The 20,738-nt window shown below is 40.3% G+C and overlaps 6 protein-coding genes across 6 annotated transcripts; 2 read left to right on the forward strand and 4 right to left on the reverse strand.

Annotated features, from left to right (window-relative positions):
• Positions 1–4,196: 4,196 nt before the first annotated feature.
• Positions 4,197–6,117, forward strand: F9C07_2104988 (acyl-CoA diacylglycerol acyltransferase; the record flags this gene model as incomplete). Its single annotated transcript, XM_041291010.2, has 3 exons — positions 4,197–4,256; positions 4,698–5,011; positions 5,091–6,117. 3 exons carry the CDS (start codon positions 4,197–4,199, stop codon positions 6,115–6,117), a joined length of 1,401 nt encoding a protein of 466 aa, XP_041144751.2.
• A 321-nt stretch (positions 6,118–6,438) lies between these two features.
• On the reverse strand, positions 6,439–10,954 carry F9C07_1429083 (kinesin-like protein). The gene is made up of 5 exons (XM_041291013.2): positions 10,597–10,954; positions 9,953–10,515; positions 9,813–9,871; positions 8,923–9,730; positions 6,439–8,867 (listed from the first exon to the last, which is right to left on the reverse strand). Exons 4-5 carry the CDS (start codon positions 9,695–9,697, stop codon positions 6,760–6,762), a joined length of 2,883 nt encoding a protein of 960 aa, XP_041144752.1. The 5' UTR covers positions 9,698–9,730; positions 9,813–9,871; positions 9,953–10,515; positions 10,597–10,954; the 3' UTR covers positions 6,439–6,759.
• A 1,014-nt stretch (positions 10,955–11,968) lies between these two features.
• F9C07_6993 (putative serine/threonine protein kinase) lies at positions 11,969–13,249 on the reverse strand (the record flags this gene model as incomplete). The annotated part of the gene is made up of 2 exons (XM_041291014.1): positions 11,969–12,987; positions 13,057–13,249. 2 exons carry the CDS (start codon positions 13,247–13,249, stop codon positions 11,969–11,971), a joined length of 1,212 nt encoding a protein of 403 aa, XP_041144753.1.
• A 498-nt stretch (positions 13,250–13,747) lies between these two features.
• On the forward strand, positions 13,748–14,485 carry F9C07_6994 (mitochondrial 37S ribosomal protein mS41; the record flags this gene model as incomplete). The annotated part of the gene is made up of 1 exon (XM_041285377.1): positions 13,748–14,485. One exon carries the CDS (start codon positions 13,748–13,750, stop codon positions 14,483–14,485), a length of 738 nt encoding a protein of 245 aa, XP_041144754.1.
• Positions 14,486–14,718: 233 nt separating this feature from the next.
• F9C07_1428495 (cytochrome protein) lies at positions 14,719–17,163 on the reverse strand. The gene is made up of 4 exons (XM_041291015.2): positions 16,447–17,163; positions 16,195–16,392; positions 15,078–16,136; positions 14,719–15,024 (listed from the first exon to the last, which is right to left on the reverse strand). Exons 1-4 carry the CDS (start codon positions 16,690–16,692, stop codon positions 14,953–14,955), a joined length of 1,575 nt encoding a protein of 524 aa, XP_041144755.1. The 5' UTR covers positions 16,693–17,163; the 3' UTR covers positions 14,719–14,952.
• Position 17,164: 1 nt separating this feature from the next.
• F9C07_1428686 (serine/threonine-protein kinase chk2) lies at positions 17,165–20,511 on the reverse strand. The gene is made up of 7 exons (XM_041291016.2): positions 19,930–20,511; positions 19,344–19,872; positions 18,689–19,281; positions 18,503–18,633; positions 18,392–18,408; positions 17,689–18,340; positions 17,165–17,610 (listed from the first exon to the last, which is right to left on the reverse strand). Exons 1-6 carry the CDS (start codon positions 19,969–19,971, stop codon positions 17,706–17,708), a joined length of 1,947 nt encoding a protein of 648 aa, XP_041144756.1. The 5' UTR covers positions 19,972–20,511; the 3' UTR covers positions 17,165–17,610; positions 17,689–17,705.
• Positions 20,512–20,738: the final 227 nt, after the last annotated feature.

Consider the following 20,738-nt stretch of genomic DNA (forward strand, 5'->3'; position numbering starts at 1 on the left):
AATCTAGTTTTATTTTTTTTCTACTAATATATATATTATTTATATATTTAGATTATTAATAAAATCTATAATATAGATATATTATTTAAAATTAATTATATTTTTAATAATATTAGTTTAGTATTATATTAATAGTATAGTTATTATAAAATTTTTTATAAATCTATATATTCTTTTTTTAGTTAATAATATTTTATTAATATATCTAGATTTTTTTTGGTATTATTAATAATAAATATAATTATTTATTAATTTTAAAATAGATAAAAAATAGCTTTTTCTATAATATAGAAAATAATATAATAAGAATTTTTTAATATTTTTTATTAAAATCTATAAATAGATTATTGCTGTTATTTTTATATTAAATAAATTTTTTAATTATATAAAGTTTATATATTACTACTAAATTAATATAATTAATAATAATAAAATTAATTTAATTATAAATAATATAATTAAATATCTAATACTCTAGCTAATTAATATTATTTTTTTAAAAATTTAAACTAAGATCTTGTCTAATTTAAAATATTATTTAAATAAAAAATTATTAATAAACTATTATATTAAAACTATAGCTATAGAATAATAAAATAATTATATAAAATATTATTATTTATTAATTTATTCTATATATTAAATATTTAATTTTTTTAATATTAAAAAAAAATAGTACTATTAATAAAAAGAAATAATAAATAGACTATTATAGTTACTTTTCTATTATTTTTTTTAAAATTTAATAGATAGTTTTTTATTAAAATTTTAATAATTTATATTTATAATTAAGCTATATTTTTTAAAATAAATAAATAGATTTTTATTTTATAATATTTAAATAAAAATATTATATATTATATATATTTTTAATTAATATTTTTTTTATAGATATTTTTTAGTTATTATAAATCTATTAAAATTATATTTAGATTATACTAAATATATTATTACTATAATATTTTATTTATTTTTTTTTAATTAATTAATATATTTTTATTATTTATTAATTATTATAATTATATATATATATATTCTATATTTTTATATATTAATATTTTTTAATAGCTTTTTATATATTTATTATATTTTTTTTTAAAATCTATTAATTATATTCTAAAAATTATTTTTTTTATTTAATTAAAAAATAGTTTTTATTATTAAATTTTTATTTATTTTTAATTTTTTTAATTTTTTAATTTTTATTATTATTTAGCTTTAGTATTATTAATAGTTTTTAAATATTATTATTATATTATATCTAAAGTTCTAATAATAATATATAGAAAATATTATAAATATAATTATATTAATTAAATAAATATAAATAATATATTTAGATTTTAATAATATTAAATATATAAAATAGTCTAATAAAATTAAAGATTAATTTTTAAAATAGAATTTTAAATTTAATATTTTTAATAAATAGTATTATTATATTATTTTTTTTAAATTATTTTAATTAATAATATTTATTATAATATTTTATTTATAATTTAATTAATTTTTATTAATATTTTTTTAAATCTTTATAAATTTTTAATAGTTTTTTAACATATATTTATATTATTAGAATCTTTTTTAAAAAAATATTATTCTTAATATATAAATAAAAATTAGATAAATAGTTAAATAAAATTTTAAATAATAAAAGTTTTATTATTATATTCTATATATTATTATAAATAAATTCTATTATAGATAATAGATTTAATTAATTAATTTATTATTTATTAATAAAATAGTAAAAATAATTTTCTAAAGTTTAATTTATATATTCTATTTATTTATTAATTTATAAATAAAATATTATAAATAATTTAAATTTAATATAATTTTAATAATAAAATTTAGATTAAAATTTATTAGTAAATATAGATTTTTAATTTAATATTATACTATTTAAAAATTTAAACTATAATTTTATTTTATTATAGAAAAAATTTATAAAATCTATTATATTTATTATTAATAAAATTAAAAAAAATAATAATTATTTTATAAATTAATTAATAATAATTAAGATTATATTAATAATTTTAATTTAATAAAAAATAGAAGATAGTTTTATAATAAAATCTATTAATAGTTTTTTAAAAAGTTATAAAAAAATTAATAAAGATTAAAAAATACTATATAGTTAATACTTTAGTATAATAATCTTTTAATATACTAGATATTTTTTAATATATTTATTAATATTTTATTAAAAATTTATTTAATAAAATTTATATTTTAATAGATTTTCTATTCTATTTTTTTTAAAATATTTTACTAAAAAATTATTATAGTATAGAAATAGAAATTTTTATTTTAAATTTTTTTTTATAAAAATATAGAGCTGTTTTTTATATATAATAAATTTATTAAAATTAATTATTTAATTTTTATTTTTTATAAGCTTTTATTTTATAGCAATTTTTTATTAATTTATTTTTAAATTTTTAGATTATATTTACTAGATTAGATTTTTTAAATTTTAATTTATTTTAATAATATATATTTTTTTAATAATATAAATATTTTATATAAAAGATTAAAAAATATATTAATTATAATTTAATTTTTTTTAAATAATTTAGTTAGTTATTTCTATATTAATCTTTTTAAAATTTAATATTATATAAATATTAAGTTTAAAACTTTTTTATAAAGATATTTTATTGAATTTAAATTAAAACTTTCTATATAAAAGATTCTTAATTTTTAAAATCTATATACTAGTAATCTATTACTAGATTAATAATATTAATTTTATATTTAGAGAGTATTCTAAGATTTTTTTTACTATTTAAAAAAATTTATTAATTAGATTTAGCTTTCTAGCTCTATATCTAATTATAAAATTAAAAAAAATTAAAAATATAAACTAATAAATTTATTATTTATTTAATTTTAACTATTTTATAAAGATCTATAAATTAAAATAATTAGAGATAATTTTAATAATATATAACAAATCTTTAATATATTATTATTAATATTTAAATAAATAAATAATAGTAAAAAATTCTTAATTAAATATACTATAATTTAATTTAGCTCTATTAAATTTTCGTGATTATATTGCTACTGGGTGGTAGATGTTCTTCTTATTGGGCTGGGATAGGATTCCCGCCATTCCTTTACTTAAAGAATCAGAATTGTAATAAAGGATCTACTATATAGGGTAGATAGCCTGTTAACTAGGTAAGGAAACGGGAGGCAAAAGGTAAAGCTCTATTATTAACTAAATAGTAGAATAAATATAAAGAAGACTGATTCTTATCTTTTTTTTTTATGTCTTTAGTAGCGCTTAAATAGCTTAAGAATCCTTCTCTTTTAAAAAATTCTTTTTCTTAGAATCTTAACTAAATAGTCAATAAATCTTTAAATTAGAAAAAGGACTAAAAAGTCAAGGCGTTAATCTCTCTAAGACTGGTTTAGAATTACAAAGGGAGCTGGGGTGTATATAAGTTAAGTAGGGGTAGGAGCCCCGGGGGTTCTGTATGTCCTACGGGCCGATTCTGCATCGGCTCCGTGACAAAGGCTTCCTTTTCCAGAAAAGAAGACCTCTTTTAATCACGTGCCCTGGCCTAAAAAGGTAGGAATAATATTAAATTAAAGTTTTCTGTACTCCGTTACTTACAAATTTATATAGGCCACTGAGATCATCGTTACAAGTAAGCGATTATCGGGGTTTGTGCAAATCAATATAGGAAATTGAATTGGTCAGTGTGGTGGCTATCAACTAACGGGGCTTCGCAAATACATAGTGGATTTGCATTTACCGGGGTTTTTCAGTATACTAAACAGCGCCTATGAAATCACGTGGGAAAATGCAGGGGATTTCTGGTTATTTGATACAAAGGTACGGAGTATGGAGTACAGAGTAACACACCCTTATTTTATATCTCCCTTCAGCATAATTAGTATAATCACTAAAATTTCACACGCTATGTTTCATCTGTGCTTAGTGGAAGGCTCTAGCATAGTAACCATATGTTTGTCATACCTTAAGCATGGCTATTGTTTGACCTAATTACCCAGGGATGTTGGGTACCAGTAAATGAAGAACATCTGTATGGATTTGGGAAGCGTTCAGTGCAGCCCACGGCTTTCTCCTGGACCCTTTGGGTAAGATTTATAGCAGCCTACAAATGCTGCTGGAGAGATTCATCTACAAAGGAAGGTGGAGGCCTTAAGCAGTCACAATGACTCATATACAATTTAGCTCAGTGTCCCTTGAGAATAGTAACTTGTATAATATTAAGGTATGTAGTTTGAGCAACGACTTTACGTATGATGCTAACTGTAGAAGGTGGTCATCACAGCCGGTCGGGGCTGAGTAGTGGAAGGCTTAGGGGTACCCGTCGTCGGCTGATCCTAAAATACTGTACCTAACTGTAATGACGTCTGTAAAAGGCTCATGGTTCTTCACGTGAAAGTTGAAAGTGCCAAAGGCTCCTTCTCTCTTAGGTGCAACATGATCACCCGCGACCTGACTTGAAATAGTTACTTCGATACTCTGGCCCTATACAATCATTTTACAACTGAGCAACGGCAACTATAGAGGGCTGTCATCCATACATAACTACATAATACCTAACCCACCTCCTATGGCTTTAGCTCAATGCATATTCCCCCAAATTAAATCGCTTACATCCTGAAGTGACACTGGCTGTTTCTGATATTGCAGGCTCTCCATCAGTCAGACGAGTGTTGCACACGCTATCGAATCCGATATGGCCGTGACTCTGGACATAACTGATCAGCCTCGACCGACCTCGATAACACTGGAGAATAGCGGTAATGCGCGGCACGAGATTTCAAATGGGAACTGCCAATGTCAGGACAGCAATTCTAGCTCTGATTTTCGGGGCAAAATACCCAGGGCCTCTGTAGGAGATGGAGTTCATAAATCACAGAATGAACCGAACATGACGATGCCTTCCAATAATCAATCTGCAGTTGCAAAAAGTTCCAACTCCAATACTTCTGGTGAACCTGGAAAGTTCAAAAAAATGGGGTGAGTTTTCCCTATAGGCCTGGGTATTGATGAAAATAGTCGAATGTATAGCCTGTGGAAACTGACTCTAGAGTTCTAGGATTCGCTGGGCACCGCTAAATATTGGTCTGGAACGTCGCCTCCAAACATTTGTGGTATTGTGTCATACTTTGACTATCGCCATTTTTCTAACCAGCTTCTTCTTCGCGTGTGCTATACCATTATCTTGGCCTATCCTATTGCCTTATCTGATTTACATATCGCTCTTTTCAACGGCTGCTACGTCTGGGACCTTAAGTGGCCGGTGCAATTACTTGCGATCTTTACGCATCTGGTCAATTTATGCGTCTTATTTCCCGGCCCGTTTACATCGATCTGAACGTCTTTTGCCGACACGGAAATATATATTTGGGTATCACCCCCATGGGATCATCTCACATGGCGCTTTCGCGGCCTTTGCGACTGAGGCGCTCGGTTTCTCTAAGCTCTTCCCGGGAATTACCAATACGTTGCTTACCCTCGACTCTAATTTTCGGATTCCTTTTTATCGGGAGTATGCTCTTGCTATGGGTGTTGCTAGCGTCTCTCGTGAGTCATGCGAGAACCTTCTTACTAAAGGTGGCACCGATGGTGAAGGCATGGGGCGTGCTATCACTATTGTCATTGGTGGCGCCCGCGAATCTCTCGATGCCTTACCTCACACGCTTCGCCTTGTTCTTAAGAGACGAAAGGGGTTTATAAAACTTGCCATTCGTACTGGTGCCGATCTTGTCCCAGTGCTAGCATTCGGTGAGAATGACCTGTATGAACAAGTGCGTTCGGACCAGCACCCCCTGATACACAGATTTCAGATGCTCATAAAGCATACTATGGGTTTCACAATCCCCCTGTTTCATGCTCGTGGGGTCTTTAATTATGATGTGGGTTTAATGCCCTACCGTCGCCCATTGAATATTGTTGTCGGCTGTCCCATCGAAGTTGTTCAGCAGCAAAATAGAGATAAGATCGATGACGATTATATCGATTACCTGCATGCTAAGTATGTGCAGGAGCTTGCAAGACTATGGGAGCAATGGAAAGATGTTTATGCCAGGGACAGGACTTCTGAACTTGAGATTGTTGCGTGATATGACTCTTATGCAGGGCCCGTCGCTCAATCTTTCTAACACACACACATGTAATAACCTTGCATCTTAACCCATAGCACTACAGAAACAGAAACGAGGGGGTGGATATATGTTCTGTGAAAGTGACATTGTCTAAATAAACATGACTCATTATCAGTAAGTCGAGAACTTGTCTGGTTTCATATAAGATTTTCTCTAGCTGCATATCTTAGAATTATGAAGCAGTGTTTATATTTGTCTCGACTAGTCCGACATTATAACCAACAACTATTAGAGGACAGCCGTAGAGAAGAGCTCGTAGTGCGAAGAGGGCTGGGGAATGACACCACGCGATAGTATTAGAAGCGCTCCTATTGCGTTTTGAACCTTTTCAATGAAGGATTATGAAGCAAGTGTACATATTGACGATTTCCCTCCAATCTTGCACTAAATGATATACCGTTAGGGTAAACACCAAACAACGGAAATAGCAGCCTGGGTATCTGAGAAAACCGAAGGGGACATAATGTGGGATAGAAACATTAGAAAGGGCGAGGGAGATTAAAATAAACAACGAAGAACTGAAGAAAGGGTCGGGAGATATTAGCGAAAGACAACTCCCGTTATGGGTAAAAGTCCATCATAGCATGACAGGAACAAACATTAAGGATGCAAGACAAGCGAAGCGAGGTCAGTTACACCCGGTTGGAAATCATGATCGATATTGTCATGAAACATGCTGCTTGGAGTTAGGCCCTGAACAGGCGTCGTGGTGTCCGAAGGCCGTCGACTTTCGGTAGCGATACGGACACTCCCATGAGAACCCTTGATTAAGTGGCCACTGTCAACCCGATCTTGGATCATCTCATTGAGAATTCGTGACATTTCATCATCTATATTTTTCCTGCCATTTACTTCGTCCTCCCTGTGAGACGGAAGGATACTAGCCACATGGTCGCTAGCTAGCGAGTCGCTCACATCGGGATCGGCACCTTTATACTCACCTTTTCCCTTGAGGTCTGTATCGGTAGCGAGATGCGCAAGGTCCCGATGCCGAGCAGCAGAGCGGAGTGCAGCGAGCATTCGATCCTTATCATCTAACTGCTGTCGAAGTTCGTTGATTTCCATATCCTTTTCACGTAGCAAAGCCACCATATCTGGATTTTCAGAAGTTGCGCTCCCAGCTTTAACGCCTGTTGACATTCGCGAATGGCTGGACCGTCGGGCCTGCAGTAGGCGTCTCTCTAGAGTCGAGATATAGCGATTTTTGTCACTCAAATCGGCCTGGAGGGCAACGATTTGCCTCTGCGCGCTTGCTTTTCCGTCCGCAAATTCCCCCACGATATCTTCCTCCTCGTCGTTGCCAAATGACCCACTCGAGAAAGGTAAAGCTTCGTTGCTGTTGATGGAGAGGAATGATGTAGGCCGGACAGACGGTGTCCCATACGCGCCCAATGTTGACTGGCTGACTGAAGAGCGTAAAGATCGAGCCACCGATTCGGCAGTAGACATTCTTGATAGTCGACCTAGAGTAGACACCGCTCCCTGGCTGTTTACACCAGTAGATTTGGAACAAAGAATGAGCCGATTGAGATGTTCTATGCGCTCCTTGAGAGCGGTTCGAGCCAATTGCATTTCCAACATTTGCTCTTCGTGGCGTGCCTGTGCTTCCTTTTCTAGTTGCTGCTCTTCCAATTTCAACTCTTTCTCAGCTTGGGCTTTCGTTTGACTCTCGAGCTGGCTTCGAAGGGCCTGAATCTCCATTCGGTAGCGTTCTAGAAGCACACGGTTGCCTGCATCACTGCTACCAGTACCAAGCGCTTCATCCGCCCGCTTGGCGTGACTGACAATATTGTTTTTGGCTCGCGCAGCGAATTTCAAAGTATTGAGTGTTTCACCAGGATTCGAATTGCCCGTTACGCCAAGATGAACAGTGCAAAGAATGCTGACTAGTGAATTCCCTGATAAAGCTGGCTGTAACAACCTCGTGAGTTTGCTGTCACGATACGGCAGATGTCTGCCCTCGCGATCAGTCGGGTTACCAGCTTTGTCCTTAGTTTCCGAGAGTCTTGAAATGATAGTCCCAAGGGTGAGTAAGCTTTTGTTTATGTGAGCACCTTCTGTGCGCCGTTCTTTGTCGTCAGCTGCACGTTCTGACCCCGCTAAGTCTATTAAACTAAGTGTGGATACTCTGACTCCTCCCGGGGTTATGCCCGATCGCCTGTCCTGAGTGGCTCCCGCGGGCACTCGTTCCCTACTCTCAACAACGATTTGGACAACCGCATGACTTCGGGAGCTGCGAGCATTGAACTGCGTGCTGCCAGTTCTTCTTGCATGGTCACCCCTCGCAATCACACGAAGAAGTTGCGTTGGGCTTTGTACGATCTCTTCTTTCAGTGGAGTCGCATACACGCCTCGTTTGCTATCTTCGCGCAGCTTTATCTCTTCCTGCTGGAGGGGCAGACCACCACTACCAGAAGCAGAGGCTGAGAGTAGGTCATGAATCTTCTCGTTGTAGATCTCAAGGTAACTAACGCGAAGCAAGAATTCTCGATGCGGAGTCTCCCTGATGAAGGAAAATATGTCGGTTATTGCTAGTGGGATTACCCCTGGAGAGGTAGCAGTTCCCTGCATTGAGAAGGTTTTACCGGTGCCAGTCATGCCGTATGCAAAGACAGTACCATGATAACCTTCCATTACCCTTCTCACGAGGCGTTTTGCCGCTGAGTCATAGACTTTGGCATTATGTTCATGGGGTGAGAAGACATTATCTGACATACAAGGGTAAGCGTTCTGCAGAAGGATTGGTTGTGGGGCTATTGTTACCATAATAATAATCGCCTCCTTCCTTTCCGCTGAACGTGATAAGGCTACGACGTGCATCCACTGCCCATTCGCTGTTGATTTTTGATGTCTCGATGCTGTGCACGTCAGGGCGTACTCGAACACTGACTATAACGTTCCCTTTGGCCTCCTTAGGCTTCGAATGAGGCTTGAGGGCACCGGTGACATCATCTGCATCTTCAAAAGTGGTCGCGCTTGTCGAGTATGACCCTTGAGCAGAAGAGCTCCGGCTTTGCGATGGCGAAGCCTCTGGATCTCGGGTTTCTGCGCCAACAATTGATTTATTATCGCCGCCATTCAGCAATGACGCGGTCTGTGAACTTCGATAGCTGCTGTTGGTCCCTACGCTTAATCTGGAATTCCTTTTGACTTTCACACTTCCAGAGGAGCGAAGACTCTGGATACCTGATATTGATGAAGCAGTGGAAGGACGGCTTCCTGTCTTCGGTGGTTGGGGAAATGCCGCAATACTAATAGTCCTGCGCAGCGATTTATCGGGACTACTGGGAGTTCGGCCAGCGGATATTGACCTGGAGGAGCTCAGGTTGGAAGCCGAGTTGGACAGTGCAGTCTTATTAAATGATGGCCTAGGGCTAGGAGAGGCACGTATTTTGGAAGAAATCTGGGATGGAGAAGGTGCCCTCGCATGGTCAGATGAGACTGGTAAACTTTTTCTCGATTTCGGTGCGGAGAGCGGGGGTAAGGACCCCGTCGAAGGGTTCGCGGCAGGCCGCGACGGTTGGGGTAACGTAGACATGGAGGAGCAGATCTCGCACAAGTACTCCAATCGCTAGTATCAGGAAAGCTTAGCTGGGGCTGACCGATTATGACGGTTTTTGTTGGAAATCAACCAAGGAACGCGGCGGCCATACACGGAGGTTTCAGGATATGCGATTCGTTGCTGAATTTCTTAATCTTGCAGAGCAGACCTCTGATATTTAAAGCGCTAGGGTTAGCATCTGACCGTAGTGGTGCATAAGCTATACTGTGGATATGAAGTCGAGACCCCAACCTGAACACCGGCAAAGTATCATGGATGTACCTGAAGGATGCCAGCCCTCCCCGCGCACGGGCGGTTCTTCGTCCCGCTATACACAGTACAGCAACAGAAAAAGTACACGAAGATAAGATACGAGGAAATAGTGGAATAAATTATAGTTAGAGGCTTTCGAGGGCAATAACTCACAGTGAATGTTAGAGTTGATTCTTGAAAAGCCCCCGTTGGTGTTTTTGGCTTCTTATGGCGGAGATCTCCGCACCCCAAACACTTAACACTTATAAGGACCACGGTCCAGATATTCGTCCTGCACAAATTATCGAAACAGCTGTTGCCGCCGCCGTTCCGCTCCCTGCCACTGTTGGCTGTGCTCTTATTTGAGATGTATGTTAACAGTGAATCAAAGATCAGCTAGGGCGCAAAAAGAACGGCGCCAGGTCGATTTAAGATTCCGCTGACCAAGCGTGACCGGATTGACGGGCCCGATAGGTGCGCCGTAACAGCACCAACCGGTCCTTGTGTTTGCGGACTTGTTCGCGAGGAGTTGGTCCAGGGATAGAATTCAGCGAGAGTTGTTGCTGCCACTCTTGTTAGTTGTTTAGTCACGTCTTAAGGGAGCGGGACGGCGGATAAGCTGCCCCTGTTGAAGGGGGATTAACCGTGGTCCTCTTTCTTCCAGTTTTTCTTTCGCTCCCTTTTAGTAGTTGGAGGGGGAATTCAGGAACGAGGGACCTTGGGCCGAATATGCAATATGATGTCTCAATATTGTTTGATCAAAGTAATCATAGTATTATGGTAGTTGTTCGATCTGAAGGGTGACACCCCACAAGAGGTAGGTGAGATTTGTTTGTTTGTCTCTTGATCTTACTGTTCCTTTGAATAACTGTAATACGTGCGGTTGTTATAAGTACCAAGTAATTACTCTGTTGTGGTCTTTTGATAGGTACTGTAGTTAGGTACCTAAGGCACTAGTAGTATACTAGTAGTAGCCGGTAAGGCTATCATAGTCCAATGCGGTTGTGTCTGGTGTTTCACGTAACCATACAAAACATTAGAATTGGTCTCTCTTCCTTCAATCCTGTTTCGAATTTAGTTGCCTTGCATAGTGTTCGAGGTCACTTCCAAAATGAACGGGCCTATGGACAATGTGAAGGAGTGGGTGCTTGTCTTTCGGTTTCATGACGTACTCTCTTTAGTCGCAAACCAGGAAGTTGTCCAAACAGGTAAGATAACCCATCCAATACCTATGGAGTAAGCTTCAAGTAACTGGGCGACTGCTACAGAATTACATCGAGTGAACATCCTTCACCCTTGCTTTGAATACAAAATTTTACAGTACACACATACATTCATACATACATACGGAGTATACACAGACATACTAGTTCTGGTGTAACAAATTAATAGAATTTAAGATTATGATGATGCGCCTGCTGGGGCACTGGGGGACAAGAAGCCGTGGGCTAAGACATTTAGTGCAAGGAAACGGGAAAAAGGGGACCAATCAACGCGTAATATACTTCTTTGCTCTAAGTGTGAAGGGAGTCACTCTCCCAACTCAAGCTAGCTTCGTGGTACTGCCTTTTGAGTGGCACATTATACCTTTAGCAGTACATTACCCTAATTAATCCACACACGGGATTGACACACCTGGGCGGCCCGGTCTGGAGTTACTACGGAGTAGTCTTGTGGCCTAATCCTGAACACCGAATTGCCAACAGAATATAACTTCTGACGGAGCATACACCCATAAGTCTACAGATAGTGCCGATGAAGAAACAAAAAAGAGCTTTATGGGCAATACGTACCCAGACTTGGGATATACTAGTAGTTTGTCTATATGGCTCTAGGCTTGCCCTGCTAGGCACTAAGCTTATTCGAGATTGTGATCAAAGATCTATGTGCCCGGCAACTAACTACGCAGATGATAAAACGATGGTATATCACCTGGTGTAATTTTAACAGAATGAGCAAAACTCGTTTGTGTCGTAATGAACCCGATAGCGCTTCAAATCAGATGAAGCAGATCTGCTATTGCTTTGCGTTAAAATCCAACTGTCGGGCAGCGTTCTTGAATGTATTATCGACAATGTCTCCGCCTCTTCTTGCCAAATCGTTGCTCATTTTCTGAATCCCATCGGATTTTTTGGGGAGATCTTCCTTATTGGTCGGCCTGGGCTCAGTGAACCACCAGTTGTGTTGTAAAACTTGACGTGCCGTGCTCCGTTTTCTCGGATCCAAAGTACACATCGACATGAGCAAATCTGCGCCGATTGGACCGGCAGTCGGGAACTGTCTGAAGAAGAATTCACGACCCTGTATAGGAACAATGTGATTTTTATCTGCGGGTATATAATTGGGCAGCCTAGTGACTCCTGGCCAGTTGTCCTCAGTGGGCGTGCCAAATGCTTCGCAAACTTTGGATATCTGATCGAGATCAGAACTTCCTGCGACAAACGGTACTCGCAAGAGGAGCTCCGCAAAAACCATTCCCATGGACCAGATATCTACAGCGCCCGAGTATTGTCGTGCTCCATAAAGCAATTCAGGCGGTCGATACCAGCGGGTGATAACTTGGTGTGTCATATTCAAGTAAGGGTCAGCGAATGATCTAGCTAAACCGAAATCTGCCAGTTTCACCTCACCATCGGTAGCAATGAGGAGATTATTAGGTTTTATATCTCGATGGAGAATAAAATTTTCGTGGCAGAACCAGACACCTCTAGCAAGCATTCCCATCCACGCCTTAACATCAGCTGCGCCGTAGTGAATATTTCCATCTTTAATGAGCATCTCAAGGTCACCACGTGGCAAATATTCCAGAACCAGGTTGAGGTTTTGGTCCTTGGACGAGAAGACATCATGGAGCGCTATGATATTTGAATGTGACAGTTCCTGTAGATATTTCACTTCCCGGATTGCATCCATGGAAAGCCCATCTTTGTATTCAGCATTGACTTTGATCTTCTTGATTGCCACCAAGGACGAAGGATCGGCTCGAAGATGACCAAGGTATACGACAGCATAGGTTCCTTCGCCGAGCTTCTTGTCTGCCGATTCGTTTATTAGTGCCATGAGACAATTTGAGAGGAATCGTACGTATGGGCGATATATCTCACCTTTGATATACTTATGCCGCACATCGTCATTTAATTGTTCAGTTAATTCACGATCAGTGCTGCGCGTGATAAAAGACGAAGATGTATTGCCCTGGTGATTGGCTGAGCTCTGAGCAGCTCTGAACTTAACTGCGGTGTCGGAAGCTGCCGTCGCGGTTGAAGAGGACTGGGGTGGTAAAGGTGAAATTGCCATGGCTTGAAGATCGGTGGGATAGTCAACTTGTATTTCTGACCGTGGTTCGAGACTATAGCTCGCAAGCCAGCGCTAAACTGAGAAGTTGTAGAATAAAGTGCTGATCACAGAGAATAGCCTGATAGCTTTAGTATCAGCCGAATATATTGTGTTGCGTAAATTTAGCATTACAGCGCCTTTCGCTTCGTTTCTTTTCTTTTTATTGTACTACTCATTCATAGTGATATAAGCTTAATGCCAGTGTGTTGTGGTTGGTGGCACTTACTGTATTAAGCATGCATTACCAAGTCTCGGAGTTTTGTTGATCCTGAACATGCGGCTGTCACCGAAATTTCTCCAACCGCTGAGAGTGCAGTTCAACTGGAAAGTCAGCTTTCAGCAATTTCACCTGGCCTCCATTGCCTACATCCCGATCACTTCTTTTCGGTTCCTATCCACCCAATCTCACAAGCGTAATCTTGACCCTACAAATACTGGAAAAGATCAACGCGACCGATTATGACGATGCGTAGCTCGTTTCTCTTATCTTCACGACTCATCAGACCTCTGGCCATCGGCAAAAAATGTGTGCGATGTTTCCATAAACACGCCTCTACGCCTTCTGTGCCTTCACCAACACCATTCGTCCCCGACGTCGAAACATTCCTTACGTTGATTGGACGTGGCATGACTAAACATGCAAGCAAGCTGCCTTCATGGGAGAAGCTGTTTACTCTTAGCTCTACTGAGCTTCGGGATATTGGCATTGAGCCGACTCGTCAACGGCGTTACCTGCTCCGGAAAAGGGAGAAATTCAGGAACGGAGTCTTTGGGCCGGGTGGTGACCTGGAACATGTTGTTGATGGTACAGCCCAATTGCGCGTAGTTGAGGTTCCATTGACCCCAAGGGATACAACAACGGACAATCAAGCCTCACGCCCCTCCACCTCCTCGGCGACGCTCTCTCCGGGGATGAGGAAAGTGATTGTCAATCTGCCACCTGATGCTTCCGAATATACACACGACCCATCGAAACCACTCAAAAAGTTCGCGCACATGAAGATCCATCGTGGTTCCATGCTCAGCGGACCATTCTTGCAGCCAATCAAAGGTACAGATAATTGCGCAGCTCTATTAAAAGTCCAGGAAGGCATGTGGGAGGACAAGTTGGGACACAAGGTCGATGGTGGTGAAAGGAGACGTGCCGAGGTTAGGGCTAAAAAGAGGAGTGAAGAAAGGAGGAAGGGAACAGCATAGAATCTCGTGAATCTATGAGAACTGCGGCGAATAATTGTCTTGTATAATAGTTTACTGTACTTTCTAAGGGCTTGAATCACAATAACACGACTAGGAGCTACACTACAGGAGTGCACAATTTCAGGCACTGTAGACACATTGACCCCTGTGCGCTGTTAGGTGACATCGTCCAATTGGCAGGTTTAGGTCATAACTTTAGATTAAAATGATATGATAGAAAAATGGGGCTTCCTCAAAGTTAGCCCCCGATATTAAATGCAAAAGATAATTTACATAAAGAAATAGATCGTCTGGCAATATCATGCACGTTGGAACAAGAGGCCATAATACAAACGTGCAGAGCGTCCCTCCACCTTTATTTTACTCAGTCCTGCCTTCTAAGCACTTTCAAAGCACTTTCAAAGTTACCCCACAAAACACGAGGAATGTGCCCATAGACGTCGTAAGTTGCAAACGTCGAAGGAACACTACGCCTTGGTGACAGGCTCGCGCTTCTCAAATTGTATCTTTGAGTTGCCCAAAGGCTTTGAAAATAATGACTATAATTCGGTTAGTGGGGATCTCTATAGGTTGCATAGGTGGCGTCGCTTACTGAGTAGTCAGTGTCTGGAAGAGTTTGAACACCTGGAAGGTTGCTGAACTTGAATAACCTTACTAGAGCCGCTGTTATCGCACCGAGCTGCACGTAAGCGAACTGTTCGCCAATGCACCTATGACGCCCGGCGCCGAATGGAAGATACGGGCTGTTGGTTCCTTTAGTAACCAAGCCATAGCCATAGTCAACTTTTTCTTCATCTTCAGAGCTAACAGCGATGGCCTCATCCCAGCGGTGGGGTTTCCATTCAAGCGGATCAGGGAAATGTTCTTCCGATCTTGCAGTGACACCGGGGGAGGAAAGTACATTGTGCGAGGTCGGGATCACGTAGGGAGTACCCTCTACTGGCATCGGGTTCTTCACTGCTCGAATGATAGAGTGGATTGGTGCATGTATGCGAAGAGTTTCTTTAATGACCTTGGCGTGCAAGTCCAATTTCTGCAGGTTCTCATAAGTGAGTGGAGGCATGTCGTGTCCAAGGATACGAAGTTGTTCCTGATAAAGCTCCTCTGTTATTTCAGGGGATGCTGCAAGATGCAGGACAATCCAAGCCGCAGTGGACGACGAAGAGTGCTGGCCGGCCATGAGTAAGGCGATCATCATGTGTGCAATTTCTTCGTCGGGGACAGGCGTCCCATCTTTGTACATGCAGGACATGAGATTCCAAACCATGTCTTCTGAATCCTTTTTGCTGCCAGCCTTACGGCGTTCCTTTATAATCTCCATATATGTTTCAGTCATCCTTTTCTGGGCGGCATCACGCTTGCGGTTATGTGGTAGAGGGGCCCATGGTAACATGAAATTTATAGGGGCAAAACCCATGTCGAGATCATGGTACAGTTCAGCAAATGTCGAGTCGAATCTGCTCCGAACTTCTTTCCCTTGAAGGGAACGCGAGGCGGTGTATATGGTAATCTCAGCGATCGTTTTGCAGACATCGAAAACGCCATTGGGACCCTGGAGTGCCGAGGACTTTTGTACAAAATCTTCCACTTCCTCTGTAATCAAACGAACGTACGAACGGAGTGCATCTGATGTAAGTCCAAATTTCACAAACTACAATTGTTAATAAAAATGAATCAGCGTTGCTACTATTCCGGTGAACTTTGCTTACCTTCTTCTGCTCCATAAGCTTAGCATTTGGGCAGTCGTATACCACATGACGCCCAAACACAGGAGTTGTAAGTGGGGAATAGACCTCTTCGGCGCAGACATCTCGAAGCTTGCCGTTCAGAATGAAATCGTTCCCCTTGGTGCCCAGGTAGACGGTTGTCTTCTTACCGAGGAGAACGAATGTGAAGATATCGCCATACTGAGATAGTAAGCATGTGAGCGAAATCAATGATTTCCCGCAGGGTTAGCGTACCTTTTCGCGGCAATTAAAGAAAAATCTGTATGGATCCATGCCATAGCTGATGGTACTTCCGATAAAAGGGAACCAATGAAATACCAAGGGGGGTTCTTTGTAATTTTTGAAGAGAAGTTGCCGTAAGACGTTGATAACCACAGACACAACGAGAATGGATAGCAATGCCACAGTGGAGAGCATCCATAGTGATGAACCTGAGCAGCGCTCACAAACACTGTCGAGAATGACAGCTAGGATGCCCATGATTGTGGAACAGTAGGGGTCAACAGGTAGACGAAAGGGGGAATAATGACATGAAAAGGAAAAGTGTCTCGGACAGAGGCACTCTCCGAGGTCTCTTGGAAGAAATTCAGTGGGTTAGAGACACCTAATGACGCTTCTTCTAGATTGAAAGGTAATGGCCAAGTCTGAGGGATAAACTAAACTTTCGAGCGGGTGGGAAAAAGAGAGGCACGGAGTAGACTACTGGTACCTTTCTTTATGGGAGCTCGACCCGCCGCCGCTGATTTTCTCCGGCCTGAGACCAAATTAACAAACAGTAAACTACCTTAGTACATGCCCGGGCGTGTGGGACATTTCCAGAAACCCCTGGCGACTCAGGACCAACGAATGGCAACAACGCGGATTTCACATCACGCCACTTCAACCTGGTAGACACCTAAGGCACTTTTACACACTAGTACGTACCTGGCTTAGCTTCATAACTAATTATCAACTATATCAAATCCTGTCCGATGTACCTAGTACTACCTAGGTAATATCTAAGACTTCTAACTACTACATGGATAGAGGTGTTCACTTACAGTTACAGATTTATAGTATGTACCAGTTATTACTTGACTGTTGCAAGCAGACCAGGGCATAATTTAGAGAAGTATAAGGGAAGCAGGTGTTCCCATACTAGTATTGTGTTATTGATAATTATATTCTTAAAGAAACCATCGACAACCCGTTCAAGATATCGGTGGAAAGAATAACACTAAAGCCAATGCCTATACGAGCTTTTGTCGAGTCCCGAACAGAGACAGCACCCGTTTGAGAGTCAATGCCTGATGCCGTTCGTGGCAGCATGGTATGGTATGCATGATCTTAACCGACAACGAGCCTGCAGATTTGACCTATCGTATATCTAGCAGAATGTAGAGTAATGTTAAAATCGGCCTTAACGATACTAATCGTTAGTTCCTGGTCCTTGAACTCTAGAGCAAAATAGAATAGTCTAGAAAGACAGCAACCCACGGGCGCCTAGCAAAATTTCATCTGTACTGACTGACGGAATCTTCTTTGAACAGCACTGGATCCCCACGCTCTCCAAGGTTGACAAAATCGTAAGGGGCACTATTTTCGTCAGGTGACACTTCACGTTTTTGGGCTTTGGCAGGCCGGTTGTGCACACGTTTTCCGGCGTTATTCTTATGGAAAACTTTAATCGGAATAGCACCTTCCTCCACGTGCTCACTGAAATGGACATAATTGACACTGCTAAGGAGCGTGCGTTCCCGGGCGATTTTTCGTTTCGAGAAGTCCAGTTTTCCCAAGGCTCCAGTTAGCCCATCAGTGCTGTCAGAAACACTAGGGTATTTCCCAGTAAGCCATGGATGCTCTAGGCATTCGTCCACGGTGATTCTCTTGTCGACATCAACGGTGAGCATTTTGTCTATGAGATCTAGAGCCGGGTCGCCCACAGAATCCCAGTAGGGTGATGGGTAATCAAAGCGACCCATCTTGATCTGCTGCGCTAAAGTGTACGGGCTCTCGGCAGTATAAAGCTCATCGGAGAAAGGGGGAAATCCACAAAGGCATATGTAAAGAACAACGCCAAGGGACCAGATGTCCACAGCTTTCGTGTATCGGCGCCGGCGGGAATCTTGTAATATCTCTGGTGCCACATCTACAATATAAGTATCAACAGTGCCATACAAGCCTTACTGGAGCGACTTACAGCTTGGCGTTCCGCATCTACGAGTAAGGAACATTAGCCAGGATCCCTGCACGAACAGGACACCGGTGAAGTAAAAGAGTGAAGGGAAAGGGGCATAGAGTTGCATCATACAGTGTTGTTGTAAATGAGTCTTCCCCGATAATCTTCGCAAGGCCAAAATCACCGAGCTTCACAGTCAACTCCTTGTCTGCAACGAGGATATTTTCAGGTTTTATGTCCCGATGGACGACTCCACGATCATGCTATTATTGCCCAAGTTAGCTGTTTTCCCTGAATAATGGATAGCTTCATCACTACCAGATACTTTAACCCTTCGAAAAGCTGTACGAATATATGGCGCGTTTCCGTCTCCGAAAACTTCTGCTTGCTAACGATCAAGTTGAAGAGTTCACCTTCTGGAGCAAGTTCCAGAACGAGATATACGCCATCACTTTCGTCGAACGTATCTTTAAGGCATAGTAGATTTGGGTGGCTGACACCCATCAACAGACCTATTTCTTGTTGTAAAGCGTCCACTTGGGACTTCTGAGAATCTCCGGGACGTTTCTCAAAAACCTTAACGGCGTATTGCGTTCCTGTAGACCGTTCTGCACAAAGGTAGACAGTTGCAAAATGGCCTTTTCCAAGTTGTTGAAGAAGCCTGTATTGCTGGCGGAACCCACTTGTTTCCCTTGTGCGAGGGTACCTGAAAACAAAGCGTGCTTCATCCAAGATAGTGACTTCATCCCCGTCTTCAAGTTCGCGATGCTTGTTACGCCCAACGATTGCATCATTAATAAAAGTACCATTGCTAGACAGATCCTCCATTATCGCGACCGATCCACCCTTTCTGTTTTCTGGGAAGATCAAGAAATGCCGATTAGATATAGTGGGGACGTTGATCACCAAGTCTGAATATATCCATGTCAGAGTTGTCACACAATGTTATATTACGCTTTGCATTCATACTTACCACATTCCGGATGGCGACCAACTAAGTAACCGCCAGGGGGATGGATCTTCGCTTGTTTGTCCTCCGATGATTTATCTTGCCGTCGAGTTGCCTTCCCAGCCTTGCCCTTGGACTTGGCATCCGCATGGCCTTCACAACTATCTCGTTTTCTCAGAACAAGGGGCCTCCGAACCTTTTCATCAAGCGGAATGAGGTAGCCCCATACCCCTTCAGCGGCCTCATCCTCCACTTCGTCGGCAAATGCTCTGGGTGGGTATACAAATTGTGATTGAGCCTGCGTATCGCCAGGAGGAGACGAAAATGTTTGGAGGGAATCTGAATTGAGCGGCGTTTGACAGCGCACTTGGCTAGAAGCACCAGGTGAAGCTGTGACTTCTTTCGTAACGTCCGTCGTAGTTGAATTTTGTTGGGTTAGAGGCGTAGGTAAATAGGACTGATTCACCGGCGTAGTCTGGGATTGATCTTGGTCTGTAGTTCTCTGAGAGCGCCGCTGCTTTTTCAAATCTTGTGAATCATGGTCCGTGCTAACCTATATGATATTTGCATCTTCAGCGACCTGCATTGGACCCGTTTAAGAAACACCCACCCTACTGCGTTTAAGAGAGCTCTTTTCGTTCTGTGGCGCCATTCTTCTTTTATGACTTTATGTCTCCCTTACGCTAAATAGTTGCCAAATTCGTCATAAAGGATAATGCGGTAGTAAATCCAGGTGTTTGGTTAATATCAAGCAGAGCGACGCAGAGCAGAGTGACGCAAAAGAGCCCGTTGCTTCTCTTACAGTAAGTAGTAACGCAACTTCTGACTACCGTAATTATGCCTTGGCCTAGGAAGGAAGTAAAGGAGAAGGAAGACAAGACAAAACCAAGAGAAGGGGATCACGAGGTCCCAAGAAAAAAAAAATAATAACAAAAGGAAAGAGTAGGAGAAGTAGAGAAGGAAAAAGGTACAGGAGACTTGTTGTGGTCGTGAGGCTAACTCACGGCTGGCAGCTCCAGATTTATTAGGACTCGGGAGTTCTGCGAGGAAGGTGCGCTAACGCGTATTAAATCTTTCAAGCAAGTACTCTTCATAGGCCATTTGTTGACAACAAGGGGTAGTAATACCTTCTTAGTACCATCTACCGACTACCGGATCCTATTTTTAAATACAAGAATCTTAAAGGGGGGGGGGGGGGGGGGGGGGGAGGGGGAAAGAAAGAAAGAAAGAAAGAAAAATAAGAAGAAAAAAAGAGGAAGAAGAAGAGGAAGTATATCTGAAAACGGAGGCTAGCATCAGTCTGTTTGGATTGGATGATATAGCTGTGTGATGGGAGACGGTTATACTCCGTAGAGTTCAGTTCTTGTTACAGTCCAAAAAAAAGTAATGATACGATTGCTAGTTAGGTAGTACTGTACT

The sequence above is a fragment of the Aspergillus flavus genome, chromosome 3 (assembly GCF_009017415.1).
Source record: "Aspergillus flavus chromosome 3, complete sequence".
NCBI lineage: Eukaryota > Fungi > Ascomycota > Eurotiomycetes > Eurotiales > Aspergillaceae > Aspergillus > Aspergillus flavus.

Bases quoted from the DNA above. Each gene is read 5' to 3' on its own strand.
- F9C07_1429083 (XM_041291013.2), bottom strand. From the start codon at position 9,697: ATGTCTACGTTACCCCAACCGTCGCGGCCTGCCGCGAACCCTTCGACG. The intron at 8,868-8,922 runs GTAACAATAGCC...CTTGTATGTCAG, and splicing joins AGGAGGCGATTATTATTATG to ATAATGTCTTCTCACCCCAT.
- F9C07_1428495 (XM_041291015.2), bottom strand. From the start codon at position 16,692: ATGGGCATCCTAGCTGTCATTCTCGACAGTGTTTGTGAGCGCTGCTCA. The intron at 16,137-16,194 runs GTAAGCAAAGTT...TAACAATTGTAG, and splicing joins AGCTTATGGAGCAGAAGAAG to TTTGTGAAATTTGGACTTAC. The intron at 15,025-15,077 runs GTAAGCGACGCC...ACCGAATTATAG, and splicing joins TTCCAGACACTGACTACTCA to TCATTATTTTCAAAGCCTTT.
- F9C07_1428686 (XM_041291016.2), bottom strand. From the start codon at position 19,971: ATGGCGCCACAGAACGAAAAGAGCTCTCTTAAACGCAGTAGG. The intron at 19,873-19,929 runs GTGGGTGTTTCT...AATATCATATAG, and splicing joins GCTCTCTTAAACGCAGTAGG to GTTAGCACGGACCATGATTC. The intron at 18,634-18,688 runs GTAGTGATGAAG...GGGCAATAATAG, and splicing joins TCGAAGGGTTAAAGTATCTG to CATGATCGTGGAGTCGTCCA.